We start from the raw sequence: 16,116 nt of genomic DNA on the forward strand, positions 1-16,116 counted from the left end.
GCGCATATCAGTGCGCTGTACGTATCTGAATAAAGAAATAACATAAGTAAATAGATACATGATTCCTCATCGCATTCCATCTCAACGAAAAAGTGCGCCTAGAAGACAGACGAGAAAGAGAAAAACGACTAACACGAGCGCTTTAGAGCCCGTGTTGTTCATTTTTCTCTTTGTCATCTACGTCTTTCTCGCTCACTTTTTCATTAAGGTGGAACTACACCAACTCACCCAGCTGTCAGTTTTGATGCTTATCGCATTGTCGTAGACAGTCATTGTGAGATGGGTTCTGCCGGGCATTCTTTTTTCAACGGGTAACGCACAACGCAAGACTTAAAAATAATGTAAAACTAAAATAATTATAAGAGATATAGGCTGAGAATTGTGCGTTACAGTTTTTATCCCAGAAATATCTTTTACCTCTTTCTTCGTTATCGAATCTCCCGTAGTGGATAAATGCCATGAGTTTACAACAATAACAAAATCCTGTGCCTGTAATCTGTAATACAATGAGCAATCTGACCGAGGCCGCTCACTTGGCAGCAGAAACTGTGCAATGGTGCAGCCAAGAGGAGATCGAACGCCGCATTGCACAGCCCGCGCCGTCGCAGCGAGCTGTGCCGACGCAAGAGGAGCTTATTCTTATGCGCAGGTAAACATGGTAAGCGTGTTTATCTAGGGACCCTAGGTAAACGCAGCAAGCTACACCATCTGGCCGTCAACGAAAGTAAGTTTGCCTGTGTTTTTGTAGCACCCGGCATTGACGCTCGGCTGCTAGGTCGGGTATGACAAGAGTGGAAGGGAGCACATCACTCTTACCTATTCTGCTCTATCGACGTAGGCGCTCAGGGAAAGTTAAATAATGGGAGCGGTTCCCAAAAATGATTGTGGCTTGTGATCCGTGAACTTAAAATGATAAGAAACCGCGCAAAAATGAACGTAGTCACTCGTCGTAAGTCCTCGAGGCTGTATTTTCACAAGCCTTTTTCTTCCTGAAATAGTAATTTGTAAATTTATGTGGCTAATTATAATAATGCATTTGTTCAACAATGCATTAACTTCTTCAGCATGAGGAGAAAAGAAAAAATCGGCAGAGACTATTAAGACTGCTTACGTGTGGTAATGCGAAAGCAATATAGTCCTTTTAGTTAAATGTTTTAGTGTAAGGAGCGTCGAGTGGCACTCGTTTAGTGCGCAGCACTTTTGGTTCACCTCCTGAGACGACTGGGGAGGGAATTCAAAATAAATAAGAAAAAATCGCAATGGTAGCCTTCCCAACTTTTCTATATCGCTTCCTGTTATATCTGACGTGGTCATTTCTGAGAGCGGCGTTTTTAATTTGCTATTGAACATTGATACTAAAAAGTCACCAGGATCAGATAAAATACCAAACGCGTTTTTAAAGCGTTATGCGGAATGGTGTGCTAAGTACCTGCATGTCGTATTCACCAGATCTTTACGCGATGGTTCCCTACCGGATGACTGGATGACGACCGAAATCAAACCTTTACATAAATCCGGGAAAAAAAACACACATAGACAATTACCGACCAGTATCTCTTACATCTACATCATGCAAAATTTTAGAGCATATAATTCATAAACATATATTAGGTTTCTTAGAAGAGCACAAGGTACTTACAGATGTCCAACATGGTTTCAGGCATAGGTTTTGTACATGTACTCAATTAGTTGAGACTGTTCACGAGCTCGCACAGGCAATTAATGAAGGGAAGCAAACAGATATTGTGTTCATGGATTTTCGCAAAGCATTTCACAAGGTATCACATAACAAATTATTCCATAAATTATGGTATTATGTAAAAAATGGACGGATACTTACATGGGTCAGAGCCTATCTTACTAACAGACACCAATTTGTCGCCTTAAACAATACTTCTAACAATACAGAGGTTGCGTCTGGAGTCCCCCAGGGATCAGTTTTGGGATCACTTTTATTTCTATTATTTATAAATGACATAGTCGCAGAACTTTCAGTTTCCGTGAAACTTTACGCAGATGACTGTATTTTGTATGAAAACATATCTTCTGTTGGTGATCAGGTGCGTCTAAATAATGACCTGGCAAAGGTCACTGCTTGGTGCGAACAATGCCAAATGTCTATTAATTTTGAAAAATAAACTGTTTTTATGACAATCACACATAAGAAAGAACCTCTTCAATTTGCATATAATGTTGACAGCCTATCTCTATCAGAGGTGAAAGAGTACAACTATTTGGGCCTTTGGATAACCAATGAGCTTTCCTGGCTGAAGCACATAGATACTGTTGTTGCGAATTCTTTGCGTAAACTGTTTTTCTTGAGGCGCTCACTGAAATCATCTACGTCTGGTGTTCGTTTACTGGCGTACAATTCCTACATTCGTCCGTTGTTGGAATATGCCGTAATTATTTGGGACCCATTCACTTTAAGCAATATTAAAAAACTGGAACGTGTACAGCATAAGGTAGTTAGGCTTGTTTTTAATTCATACGGCCGTGCGTGTGTTGGTGAGCTCGTAAGGCGCAGTGGATTACCCACGGTGTCTGTGCGCAACCGTATCTGTCGATTAAAGTTCCTCTTTCAACTTGTAAACGGCAATTATAAGGTTAACACTTCCAAGTTCTTTACTTACTCATCAGGTTATAACACGAGACGAAGGCATGCTTCATAGGTAACCCCCATCAACGCACGGAATAACTGTTTCAAGCATTCTTTTTTTCCTAGGACAATAACAGACTGGAACAATCTTAATTCTCATATTGTTACCCAGAATTCCTTATCAATGTTTGAAAACTGCTTGCAAATGTTATGAATTCGTGTGCGTTATCTGCTTGTATGTTTTTTGCTTGTATGTTATGTATCCTTCACCAATGTCTGAAAATGCCTGCATATGTGATGAATTTGTATGTAATACATAATATTTGGGGTTTTACGTGCCAAAACCACTTTCTGATTATGAGGCACGCTGTAGTGGAGGACTCCGGAAATTTAGACCACCTGGGGCTCTTTAACGTGCACCTAAATCTAAGCACACGGGTGTTTTCGCATTTCGCCCCCATCGAAATGCGGCCGCCGTGGCCGGGATTCGATCCCGCGACCTCGTGCTCAGCAGCCCAACACCATAGCCACTGAGCAACCGCGGCGGGTGAATTTGTATGTGTTTACATGCTTGTATATTTCTATGTGTACCCACCCTGCTATGATATGATTTCAGATGGCAGTATCTATAAATAAATAAATAAAACCCAATGTACGCACCTCGCTATCGGCGAAGAACTTGGGGCGGAAACAAGGAGGTCGCCTGTCCTCCCAAGAATGTCGAGGACGCGGCCGTCCACCCCACCTACTCTGCCGCCTCCAGTGGCCCTGCAAACACAACAACGACAACTACGTGAAACGACGTTACTGTCAGCATCATTAGAAAGCTCGCTTTTTCTCGCTCGCGGCCCTGGCCGCTTCTTTTTTGGCCTTATGAGCCATTTTGTCCCAGTGGTTCCGCCAACGGCTAGTTGACTTCACCGCTGGGCCCTGTCTGTTTAAGACTGCCGCCACCTCCTCCCATAGCTCGTTCTTTCTAGCAGCAGTCATACGTGGCGAGAACTCTGCAGAAGCTCTCGCCAGGTATGGGTGCTGCTCGATGAACTGCACCAAAATAACGGTTTGTCCTTTCGAAACTCTGGGCCCTTTTGCTGCCGCCATTTTCAATTTTCAAACTTGGGAATTTCAGCCGGCCCGCAACATAGTAAGAAATTTACAGGCAAACAATCTATCTAAGCTAAGCGCCTGCATAAAGTACTCACTACGAATTGATTATTTTTTGCCTTTTTATGCCACTAATATGAAAAAGGTAAAGTCTCTACTCACATTTACCGTTATAGCAGCTTCTTTCTCGGAGCGTAACCATCAGTACAGGGGCGCCAGGCCCAGGAAGTATTACCGTTGCTGCGATCACATTGATGAGGCTATTGTTCTGTCGTGGCAGTGCTCTATTGAGAGGTGCTAAGTGCCTTGACATTTCTCGATCCACTATGTTGCAAAGTTTGTCCTCGGGTGTTACGGTTAATTCTTGTTGGCCCTTCGTGAAGAAGAAATTATCACACGTCATACATGATGCGCCGAAAACCACACGACAGCGTAAGCACTACACGAGCAATGTTTACTCACCTCACTCCTGCTGTATCTCACGGCTCCTGCTAGAAGCGCAGATTCTTCTCAGATTCTATGTGAGTGATGTGTGCCGCGTGTGCCAGCGGGAGAGGGCCACCCTGACGCACATACTATGGGATTGCACCAAGTTCCCCAATGAGGCTTCGACAAGTACAACGATTCCTCCGCGACTCGCGGCTGCGGCGGAATGCTACGACCACGAAAGCCAAACCTGGGCCGTCCAGCAGGTCTCGGCGGCTCTTGAAAGACAAAGGCCGAGCGAAACCGACGGAACGTTGCCCCACAGGGCGACCAACGGCGGGAGTAACACGCGCTGGAGTTGAGTAGAGACCACCCGCTGAGAAGACGTCAGGGCCCGCGTCACGGCGCCATTTAGTCATGGTGTCGTTCTGCAGGCGACTACATGAAGTTGTCTCTCTCTCTCTCAGATTCATGTATACCGCTGTGGGCCGCAATTAGTTGCGCTGCGTTACGGACACGATAGCGGCTGTCAGCTGTTGGGTAAACAGAGGCCGCCATTTTGCGTGCGCTCAACGGCATGGCTTGGATGCACATCCGACCAATATGTGGCTATGGCTTCAAAAATAGGAGTACTTGCGTTTGCATTTCTTTAAGCTGCGGCAGCTTTTACGTTGTAAGGTTACAAAATGAATTTGCTTTACGCAGCATGGAAGTCCGCTTTTATTAAGTGTTGTTTTACAAAACAAATTTGCTATACAGCCCCGGAGAAAGAGAAGAGAACATGAAAGAAACTTCCGGCCAATGAAGGGAGCTTCTGAATGGACTATCCAAAAAACGTCGTGCGTACGCAACCACCATTCCAAAATCGGTGACGTCAGGCGAGAAGGCATTGGCATAAAAAAGGCATTCCTACAAAATAGCGCCCCTGATTGCATGCATGCGCGACGCGAATGGCGAAGAACCTGTGTGGAAGGCATGCGGGTCCCAGCGATTACTCTGGAACATTCGACGACTTATTTGTAAAAACCGACACGCTTCACCCGCTGATCAGATTTCGATGACCACCGATCGTGTTCTCCGCTACCGTTGTTCTTTGACTGTACCCTGTTTTTGAGGGCACAAATTCGCCCAATAAAACGCTCGTTTCGTTAATCACAGTTTTGCTGCTGCCTTAGCACGAGCTTTGTGTGTGACGTCTTGTGATATCTAGCTATGGTCTGATACAGTAACGCCACACGACCCTGTGACGTCATAACATATTCTGTATAAGAACAAGCCGTTCTTGGCAATAAAGTTAGTTGCCTTTCTGCTCCTGGACCGTTGTCGCTCTTCTGCGTTAGTTCAGCTGCCTTCTTAACCGTCACTACCACGTGACATCTGGTGGAGGTGCTAGTGCGTTCATGTACCGAATGCCCCTGCAACGCCGCGATCCAAGCCCGAAGCCCGAGGACAAAACCAACATCGCTCAAGTCCAGCGCGCTAGCCGCAGGCTGCAAGGACTGCCCCCAGAGCACGGACTTCTACCTGAGACTACAAGGAAGATCGTGGTCAAAACAGCCCCAATGGCTGCCCCAGCGTCCCCCGTTATCCTACAACAACCTCGGGACCTACCGACCTTCCATGGAGCAGCGACTGAAGACCCGGAATCCTTGCTGTCGACCTTCGAACGAATTGCGACTTTCAACAACTGGGATTCCGACGACAAGCTGCGGCATGTATACTTTGCCTTAGGAGACGCCGCCAGAACGTGGTTTGAGAGTTGGGAGTCGACCTTCACAAAATGGGGCCTGTTCCGTAGCGGCTTCCTGCGCACCTTTACGAGCATCGTGCACAAGGAAAGGGCCGAAGCCATGCTGGACGCCCAAGTGCAGCTGCCTAATGAAAACGTTGCCAGGTTCACGGAAAAAATGAACCCTCTATTCTGCCACGCCGACCCGGATATACCCGAGGAGAAGAAAATCCGCCTTCTCATGCGGGGTGTGAAGGAAGAACTTTTCGGCGCAATGATACGAAGCCCACCGAAGACCGTAAAAGAGTTCCTTCGCGAGGCCACCAGCATCGAGAGGACACTCGAAATGCGGAACCGGCAATTCAACCGCCGCACGACCTCTACCAATTACGCAGGGATTCAATCACTGGCCACTGACGATCTGCGCGAGACTATCAGAGTGGTCGTATGGGAAGAGCTGCAGAGGTTGTACCCCAGGTCAGAGCCTCAAGTAGCCTCAATCGCCGAAATCGTCAAAGATGAGCTTGAGCGATCGCTTGGAGTTCCTGAGCTGCAACCAGAATCACCGCAGCCCCAGCCGGAAGCGATGACCTACGCCGCCGTCGCCCGCCGTCAAGGTCCCCCACCACGACCACGCCACGGCCCTGTTTAACGCCGCAATTCCGTCGACCACCGCCGCCGCCGCCAGCACGCCCACCCGTCGCCCAGCACAGCTACCCGAGGAAGACAGACGTTTGGCGCGCTCCTGACCACCGCCCGCTCTGTTACCACTGCGGAGAAGCGGGTCACGTCTATCGCCGATGCCCATACCGGCAGATGGGACTGCGAGGGTTTGCTGTGAACGTGCCGTGACCACAGCTTGCTCTGCTACTATTGCGGCGAAGCCGGCCATGTGTACCACCGAGGCACATACCGTTACCTGGGATTGCGAGGCTTCGCCGTGAACGCAGCGTGCCCGAGGGAAGATGGGCGCCCTCGATGACCGTCCCGTTCGCCGTCACCAGGCCGCTACCCGTCGCCGCAGCGCCGACCATACACTGGCCCAGCCCGGGGCCGGTCTGCGAGCCCATATTCGGAAAACTAAAAGCAGCAACCGATGGAGGCGCGGTTGCTGTTCGTCGAACTGACAAAGATCCTCCGCCGCCGACGAAGACGCCAAAGAAAATACTTCGACAACATAACGACACGCCGCCGTCCCGACGAAGTCTGGAAGCAAAGAATACGCCGACGAAAGACGACCTGACGACGCCACGTATATGCCACAGGCCAACGCGACGCAGCCGTGATCCGACGCCAAGAGCTAACTGTAACGCAAGACAAAGAACCACCAACATCGACGTGCTTCTCGATAGCCACGCAGTCACCGCCTTATTAGGCACAGGAGCCGATTACTCCGTCGTGAGTGGACCCATTGCCACCTAGTGGAAGAAAGTTAAGACTGCATTGGAAGGGCCTCAAATACGGACCGCTGGAGGACACCTCATCACGCCAACTGGAATCTGCACGGCAAGAATTACCGTTCATGACCGGCCTTACCCTGCCACCTTCAATATCCTCCGACAGTGTTCACGAAACGTCATTCTCGGCATGGACTTCCTGAACCAACATGGCGCAATCCTCTACCTGAAATGGAAGTCGATAACGCTGTCGGAATATCGAGCGATACCACCGGAGAGCTCTCGTCACCATGCCTTAAGCATGCTCGCAAGTCAAGTCAGCATTCCGCCTCGCTCAAGCATTGTCATTTCCGATGGCACCAAGAGACCTGCCGACGTAGAAGGCGCCATTGAGGGTTACCGACGTCTACTGCTAGACCATGGAATTTGCGTCGCAAGAGGGATCGCTCAACTGCACGGAGGAAAAACTGAAGTGTTGCTGACAAACTTCAGCCAGGAGTTCAAGCACATTAACAAGGGCATGACGATCGCATACATCGAGGAAATTCTGGAGAACAGGAATGCATTTGTCCTCTCGGATTCTGCCGCATCTACCCCGACGACCGTAGTTCTCGAACCAGACTTCAACATAAATCAATGTCTCCCCACGATTAAGCAACAACAGCTCAGAAGTCTACTTCGACGATCCAAAGAGTGCTTTTCGACGTCATGAAGGATTCCACAAACACCAATCGCAAAGCATCGCATAATAACCGAAGAGTGTGCTCGACCACTCCGCCAGAGCCCTTATAGAGTTTCTACGTGAGAACGTGAAGCTATAAGGCACCAAGTCGACGAAATGCTACGAAATGCTGCGCGATGGCACCATCCAGCCGTCAAAAAGCCCGTGGGCATCTCCTGTAGTCTTGGTGAAGAAAAAGGATGGAAGCCTACGTTCCTCCGTCGATTATCATCGTCTGAACAAGATCACAAAGAAGGACGTATACCACCACGGATATACCTCCCACGGATAGACGACACGTTGGATCGGCTCTCCAACGCTAAATACTTCTCGTCGATGGACCTCAAGTATCGCTCAAGTATCGCTCAAGGACCTCAAGTATTGGCAATTCGGAGTGTGCTCGGCTCCTGCAACGTTCCAGCGTATCATGGACACGGTGATAGGAGTATTGGAGTGGCAGACCTGTCTTGTGTACTTGGATGACGTCGTCGTCTTCGCCGGAAATTTCGACGATTACCTTAGGTGGCTTGCGACAGTACTAGAGGCCATCAAGTCATCAGGGCTCACTCTGAAGCCAGAAAAGTGCCGCTTCGCTTACGATGAGCTTCTGTTCCTAGGCCATGTCATCAGCAAGTTTGGATACCGCCCCTACCCGCAGAAGGCTGCTGCCATCGCAAAGTTCCCACAGCCCGTCGACAAGAAGGCAGTGCGTCGATTCCTTGCATGGGATGTGGACCTACTACAGGCGCTTTCTCAAGGATTTTTCACGCATCGCTGAGCCACTGACACAGCTAACTAAATGTGACGTCGAGTTCAAGCGGGAAATGTCGCAGGCCGACGCATTTCAAGAACTCAAACGACGCATGCAGTCGACGCCCGTACTTGCGCACTTCGACGAGGACGCCGATACCGAAATCCACACTGACGCCAGTAGACTAGGCCTCGGTGCCGTTCTAGTCCAAAGAAAAGATGGACATGAACGCGAGATAGCTCACGCTAGCCGGTCGTTGTCAAAAGCGGAAGGCAATTATTCTACAACCGAAAAGGAATGCCTCGCCATCGTTTGGGCTACAGCGAAATTTCGCCCTTACCTATATGACAGGCCATTTAAAGTCGTCAGCGACCATCGCGCCTTATGTTGGCTAGCGAACTTAAAGGATCCTTCAGGACGGCTGGCGCGGTGGAGCCTAACACTGCAAGAATATCATATCACTGTAACCTATAAGTTCGGACGAAAACACTGTGATGCCGATTGCCTATCACGCGCCCCCATCGACTTGCTGTCGCAAGATGACGAAGATGACGATGCCTTCCTTGGCATTTTAAGCGCGAGAGACTTCGCTGAACAGCAGCGAGCAGACGCGGAGTTAAAAAAACTCGTCAAGTATTTGGAAGGGCACACCGAAGTTGTCCCTAGGGCATTTAAGCGAGGATTGTCTTCGTTCTCGCTTCAAAACAACCTACTGGTAAAGAACTTCTCACTAGTGCCCGCCAACTACCTTCTTGTAGTACCGTCAGGAGTGAGATTGCACGCCCTACATGACGATCCAACCGCTGGACACCTCGAATTTTCCCGGACACTATTGAGGATACAGGAAAGGTATTGGTCATGCCTGACTACCGACGTCGCCCGTTACGTCAGAACATGCCGAGACTGTCAGCGACGCAAGACACCACCGACAAGGCCAGCGGGATTACTACAGCCAATCGAGCCTCCTTGCCGACCATTTCAGCAGATCGGGATGGATTTGTTGGGACCCTTACCGACGTCAACAATCGGAAATAAGTGGATCGTCGTGGCGACGGACTACCTCACCCGCTTCACTGAAACTAAAGCACTGCCGAAAGGTAGCGCCACCGAAGTGACGAAATTCTTTGTTGAAAACATCCTGCTGCGACATGGCGCCCCAGAAGTCCTCAACACCGACAGAGGAACGGCCTTTATAGCAGAGCTCACCCAAGCCATTCTGCAGTACAGTCAGACAAGGCACAGGACAACTACCTACCACCCACAGACGAATGGTCTTACGGAGTGCCTGAATAAGACCCTCGCTGACATGCTAGCAATGTACGTCGACGTCGAACACAAGACCTGGGGTGCCGTCCTGCCGTACGTAACCTTCGCCCACAACACGGCGGTGCAAGAAACAACGCAGATCACGCCGTTTAAGCTGGTTTATGGCAGGAACCAGACGACGACGCTTGACGCCATGCTGCCGCATGTCACTGACGAGGAGAATTTTGACGTCGCTACCTATCTCCAGCGCGCCGAAGAAGCCCGACAGCTCGCCAGCCTACGGATCAAGAATCAGCAGCATACCGACAGCCGACACCACAACCTCCGACGACGCTTCGCCGAGTACCAGCCCGGCGACCGTGTTTGGGTATGGACCCCGATACGCCGACGAGGACTGAGTGAGAAGCTACTGCGACGCCCCGCAGGGGCGTCTGCTTCAGCAGGCGTTTGGTGCGTTGCGACACCACGGACCCGAGCACATGAGGGTTGGACCCTCCCGCGTGTAGCCGTGTGCGGCTTAGCCGTGTCCGGGGAAAGGGGGATCCTGGAGGTTGAGCCGATGCCGGGTGCTCGGACCTTCAAGGCCCCCCGGCGGAGGCAACACACCTCTTTGGCCTCTGCTTCACGTAGACGGCACCCCCGGACTGACCCACTCGAGGGAAGTCGGTAGTTGCCTTTTCCTGTCTCTCTCTTCCTCCAGCCTTCGTCTTTCTCTCACTTTTCATCTTTCCTGTCTTCTCCTTCCTTCCGCTTACTTCCAAATTTTCCAGGCAGCAAGGATTAACCTTGTGTGAATAGCCAACCTAGGTTACTTCATATTTGGTTATAGTGGTAACGTACAGCTGGCGTTTGCAGGCCGTGTTTCGCGTGTACTGCAGCGTCCCCTTGTAGGACTCCACGGTGGGTGGCTGGCGTTACTGCCGAAATTACAATCTCCTATGGCTACTTCCTTTCCTCCACTACCTGATCGCTCCCTGAAGAGGGGACGCGCCGATGATGTTTTAGAATTTTTCGCTCGTCAAAAAGAAACTTTTCCTCGCTTCCACGTTGTCCACTCCGAAACACCAAACAAACCCGTACGAACAATATCACCATTCCTCGTGTCCAAGTCTCTCACCCAAGTTCTTGGTACAGGTTACAAAGCATCCAGAATGACAAGCGGTGATCTCCTTTTGGAGCTCCGCAACCTGAAGCAATATGAAAACCTACCCAATCTAGTTTCATTTGGTGACGCCAAAGTGACAGTAACTCCGCATCGTACTATGAATACCACCCGTGGCGTAGTCTCCGATGATGATCTCTTGGAGCTGAATGAGGCTGAGCTCTTGGAGGGCTTTAGTGAGCAGAACGTCATCAACGTTAAGCGAATTACGATGAGGCGTGACAACAAGGAAATACAGACGAAACATCTGATACTTACTTTTGGCACAAGTGTCCTGCCCGAGTCAATCGAGGCCGGGTATATCAAGCTCCGTGTTCGGCCATACATCTCTAATCCCCTGCGTTGCTTCAAATGCCAGCGTTTCGGTCACAGTTCACAGAGCTGCCGAGGCCGCCAAACCTGCGCGAAATGCAGGGCTCATGAGCCCACTTCTGAATCTTGTGAAGACTCTCTCCACTGCGTAAACTGTGAAGGCGAGCACGCCGCGTACTCACGGTCGTGCCCATCCTGGAAAAAAAGAAAAGGAAATTGTTACAAAGTCAAGGAAAACGTAAGTTTTAAAGAGGCACGCAGGCGGGTATCTTTCTTGCCAAAGCACACCTTTGCCGATGTGGCGCGTCAGGGGGCAGTGCCACAACGGTCTCCGGTGGCTGTCCGACCCACAAGCAGTGAGTCGGCAGCTATGCCATTTGCTCCCGCGGCGGTTGCAGCTAGCGCTGCTCCGTCAACCCAGAATGAGGGATCATCGACCCCGAAGGTTGGCGCAGCCGAGGCTGCCCGGCATCCCCGGCCCCTTCCAGCGCTGGCAACAGCCGGCGCAGCCAAATTCCTCAGGGAGCCCCATCGACCTCCGGGCTGGTGGGCGCAGGGGTCTTGCCCTCCAAGGCGGGACCCTCCCTGACAACCTCTCGCTCGCAAGAGCACGTGTCCGGAGCCTCACTAGAGGCAATGGACACTACACCTGTCCTGAAGGCACACCAAACACCTAAGGAGCGGCGAGGCTCCCTCGAACGCTCCAGAAAGGGCAAAACCCCGATTACAGGGCCTCGAAAGGGCTCTGCAATTTAATCTCAGTAATTTCCACAATCACTACTTCTGTTTCTGTACACACAGCACCTATTTACTATCAACATGGATACACAGATAATTCAATGGAACGTCAGAGGTCTCCTTCGAAACCTTGATGATGTACAAGAACTCATCCACAAACACAATCCAAAAGTGCTGTGTTTACAGGAAACATTTAAAATCTATACACACACACTTTCTCCGAAAGTATGTTACATTTCGCAAAGACCGCGAGGATGCTGTCGCATCATCTGGCGCTGTAGCCGTTATTGCTGAAGAAGTGTAGCGTGTCAGCTTTTAAAGCTCCAAATGGCCCTTGAGGCCGTGGCCGTTCGAGCCATACTTTTAAATAAACTCATTACCATCTGCTCTTTGTACATACCACCACATTATCAGCTTCACAGACGCGATTTAGAATCATTCATAGATGAGCTCCCAGAATCCTATATGATTCTCGGTGATTTTAATGCACACAGTAGTTTGTGGGGCGATCCACGCTGTGATGCGCGAGGTCGCGTCATTGAACAGATGCTTTTCTCTTCTGGAGCATGCCTCTTGAATACAAAGGAGCCTACGTATTTTAACCTGGCTAACAAGTCATTTTCTGCCATAGATCTTAGCATTTTATCGCCGACACTTTTGCCCTATTTTAAATGGCATGTGCTTAACAACCCGTATGGGAGTGACCACTTCCCAATAATCCTAACTACGCCGAAACAAGCTCAACTTCCCCCGCAGGTACCGCGGTGGAAGGTTGACTCAGCCGATTGGGAGCAGTACCGCACTCTTACACATATGACCTGGTCTGAGATGTCCGGTATAACCTTAGGTGACGCTGTTGCATATTTTACAGCTTTTATACTTGATGCCGCATGTAAATGTATTACTCAAGCGAGCGGCATGGGTTGCAAACGGCGTGTTCCCTGGTGGAACGATGCATGTAGGCAAGCACGGAGGGACCAGAACAAAGCGTGGGCGATGCTTTGCGATTCTCCAACAGCAGAAAACCTGCAAAACTTTAAACATGTCAAATCCCAGGCAAGGAGAACGCGTCGACAAGCAAGACAAGAGAGTTGGGCGAAGTATATATCAAGCATCAACTCGTACACAGATGAGAGAAAAGTATGGTATAGAGTGAAAAAAGTTAATGGACAACAAACGTATTCCCTGCCTTTAGTAAATAGCCACGAAGAAAGCCTGCAAGATCAAGCCAACTCTCTTGGTGCACATTTTGAATACATATCAAGCTCCTCGCACTACTCCGAAACCTTCCTAAAGTACAAAACGCGTATAGAACAGCGAAAGTTACAAAGAAAATGTGATAAAAGTGTGGCGTATAACAAACCATTCTCCATAGCAGAACTGCAGGCAGCACTGAATGATTGTAATACATCCACCCCAGGCTCAGACCGCGTAATATATGAGGTGTTGAAACAACTACCCTCCGAAACACAAAAAACCCTCCTTTACCTTTACAATGTTATATGGTTTTCGGGCGAGATCCCCTCTGTTTGGAAGGAGGCTACTGTAATTCCAATTCTAAAACACGGAAAGGATCCTTCCTCTGTATCAAGTTACAGACCAATAGCATTAACAAGTTGCCTCTGCAAAGTTTTCGAAAAAAATGATTAACTGTCGCCTACTACACTTCCTCGAATCAAACAAATTACTCGACCCATACCAGTGTGGGTTTCGGGAGGGTCGATCCACCAATGACCATCTCATACGTATCGAGGCACGTATCCGTGAAGCTTTTGTTCATAAGCAGTTTTTCGTATCAGTATTCCTAGATATGGAGAAAGCATGTGACACTACGTGGCGGTTTGGGATACTGAGAGACATCTCACAGTTAGGTATACACGGTAATATGTTCAATATTATCGAAAGTTATCTGTCTAATCGCACATTCCGTGTTCGAGTGGGCAACGTTCTGTCACGGAAATTTGTACAGGAAACTGGAGTGCCGCAGGGCGGGGTGCTCAGCTGCACGCTCTTTATAGTAAAAATGAATTCTCTTCGTCTACACATACCAGGTAACATCTTCTATTCAACATATGTTGATGATGTGCAGATAGGTTTTCAATCAAGTTCCCTCGCAATCTGTGAGCGACAGGTCCAGCTTGGTCTTAACAATGTCTCCAAATGGGCTGATGAGAATGGGTTCAGACTTAACCCACAAAAAAGCACATGTGTCGTTTTCTCTAGAAAAAGAGGCCTGCGCACTGATCCTGAAATTGTGTTGCATGGTGAGCGTCTGCCCGTAAACAGGGAACATAAATTCTTCGGCGTAATCTTAGACGCGAAATTAACCTTTATACAGCACATAAAGTAGCTCAAAAACAAATGTATGAAAACAATGAATATCTTAAAGGTGCTGTCACGCACAACCTGGGGCAGTGATAGAAAATGTCTCATGAACCTATATAAAAGCCTCATACGCACACGGCTAGACTATGGAGCCATAGTTTACCAGTCGGCTACTCCAACTGCTCTGAAGATGCTAGACCCTGTACACCACTTAGGAATTCGCCTATCAACAGGGGCTTTTAGAACAAGCCCAGTGGAAAGCCTTTACGTTGAATCGGATGAGTGGTCACTTCATCTGCAGAGAACATATTCGTCGTTCATGTATTTTCTGAGAGTGAATGCAAACAGTGACCACCCAGCGTATTCCACTATTAATGATTTGTTCAGTTCTCAACTTTTCCGCAACCGGCCCACAGTGGCAAAGCCTTTCTCACTGCGTGTTAGAGACATGGCTGAAGAAACAAGGGTTCCACTGCTTGAATACCACCTTATGCCCCCTGTTATACGGCCGCCGCCCTGGCAGTGGCAGCCTATACACTGTGATACATCTTTCGTAGCTGTTACAAAGCGCGCGCCTGTCGCGCATATCCGAATGCACTTCCTCGAATTACAGCACAAATATTCCTCTCCTGAATTTTTTACTGACGCATCGAAGTGTTATTCTAGCGTGTCTTACGCAGCCGTCGGCCCATCCTTTTCGGATTACGGTGTTCTGCATCCTAGCACAAGTATTTTCACAGCAGAGGCCTACGCGATATTGGGCGCCGTTAAACACATTAAAGAAAATAATATCCCAAAGGCAGTTATATACACAGATTCACTGAGCGTCGTAAACGCTTTGAAAACTGTCAAAAAATATCAAAACCCTATCATTGTATCTCTTTACTCAGCATTACTAACCACCTATACGTCCAAGCAGCAAGTCGTGGTATGCTGGGTGCCGGGGCACCGAGAGATAGAGGGAAACGTGTTGGCTGATCAGCTAGCCACATCCATCCACGCGAACGCTTCCAACACTTCCACGACTGTCCCTGTAATGGACCTCAAGCCCTCAATAAGAAAAAAGTTAAGGGCTTTCTGGCAGCGCTTGCGGGACAAACAAACAGAAAATAAACTACATGTTATCAAGCCGTATCTTGGTAACTGGCCGCCGGTATCAAAGAATCGCCATACAGAAGTGACACTTTGCAGACTCAGGATAGGACACACATACAGCACACACACATACCTCTTGTACGGTGGCGATCCACCCATGTGTGATAAATGTGGTGAGCCACTTACCGTGCTTCACATCCTGCTGCAATGTACTGAATTAGACGCAATTGGAAAAAGCATTTTCCATTACCACACCGGCAACAAATTCCACTTCATCCTCTTATGATCATAGGCATAGAACCGCTCTTTAAATATCAATCCTTGTTAAAATTTTTAAAAGATGTGCAAAATTTTCATGTTATATCACCAGGAAGTCCGTACCACGGCCTCTTACCTGAGGTCTCGGCTGCGGTAACTGCATTAAGAGAAAGCACCTGCCTCCCAGCCTTTGGGCTCAAAGGCCTCCCGGAGGCACTGGTGCTATTTCCATG

At 49.0% G+C, this 16,116-nt stretch overlaps 1 protein-coding gene across 1 annotated transcript in view; it reads left to right on the top strand.

The window, feature by feature from the left end:
- The first annotated feature begins 288 nt into the window (after positions 1–288).
- LOC135913819 (uncharacterized) overlaps positions 289–16,116 on the top strand; it is a 60,695-nt gene continuing 44,867 nt past the window's right edge. The window contains exon 1 of the mRNA XM_065446513.1: positions 289–649. Coding sequence (XP_065302585.1) covers positions 507–649 — 143 coding nt within the window. The 5' untranslated portion in view covers positions 289–506. The remainder of the gene's footprint in view (positions 650–16,116) is intronic.

This window comes from Dermacentor albipictus, chromosome 5, assembly GCF_038994185.2.
Source record: "Dermacentor albipictus isolate Rhodes 1998 colony chromosome 5, USDA_Dalb.pri_finalv2, whole genome shotgun sequence".
Taxonomy (NCBI): domain Eukaryota; kingdom Metazoa; phylum Arthropoda; class Arachnida; order Ixodida; family Ixodidae; genus Dermacentor; species Dermacentor albipictus.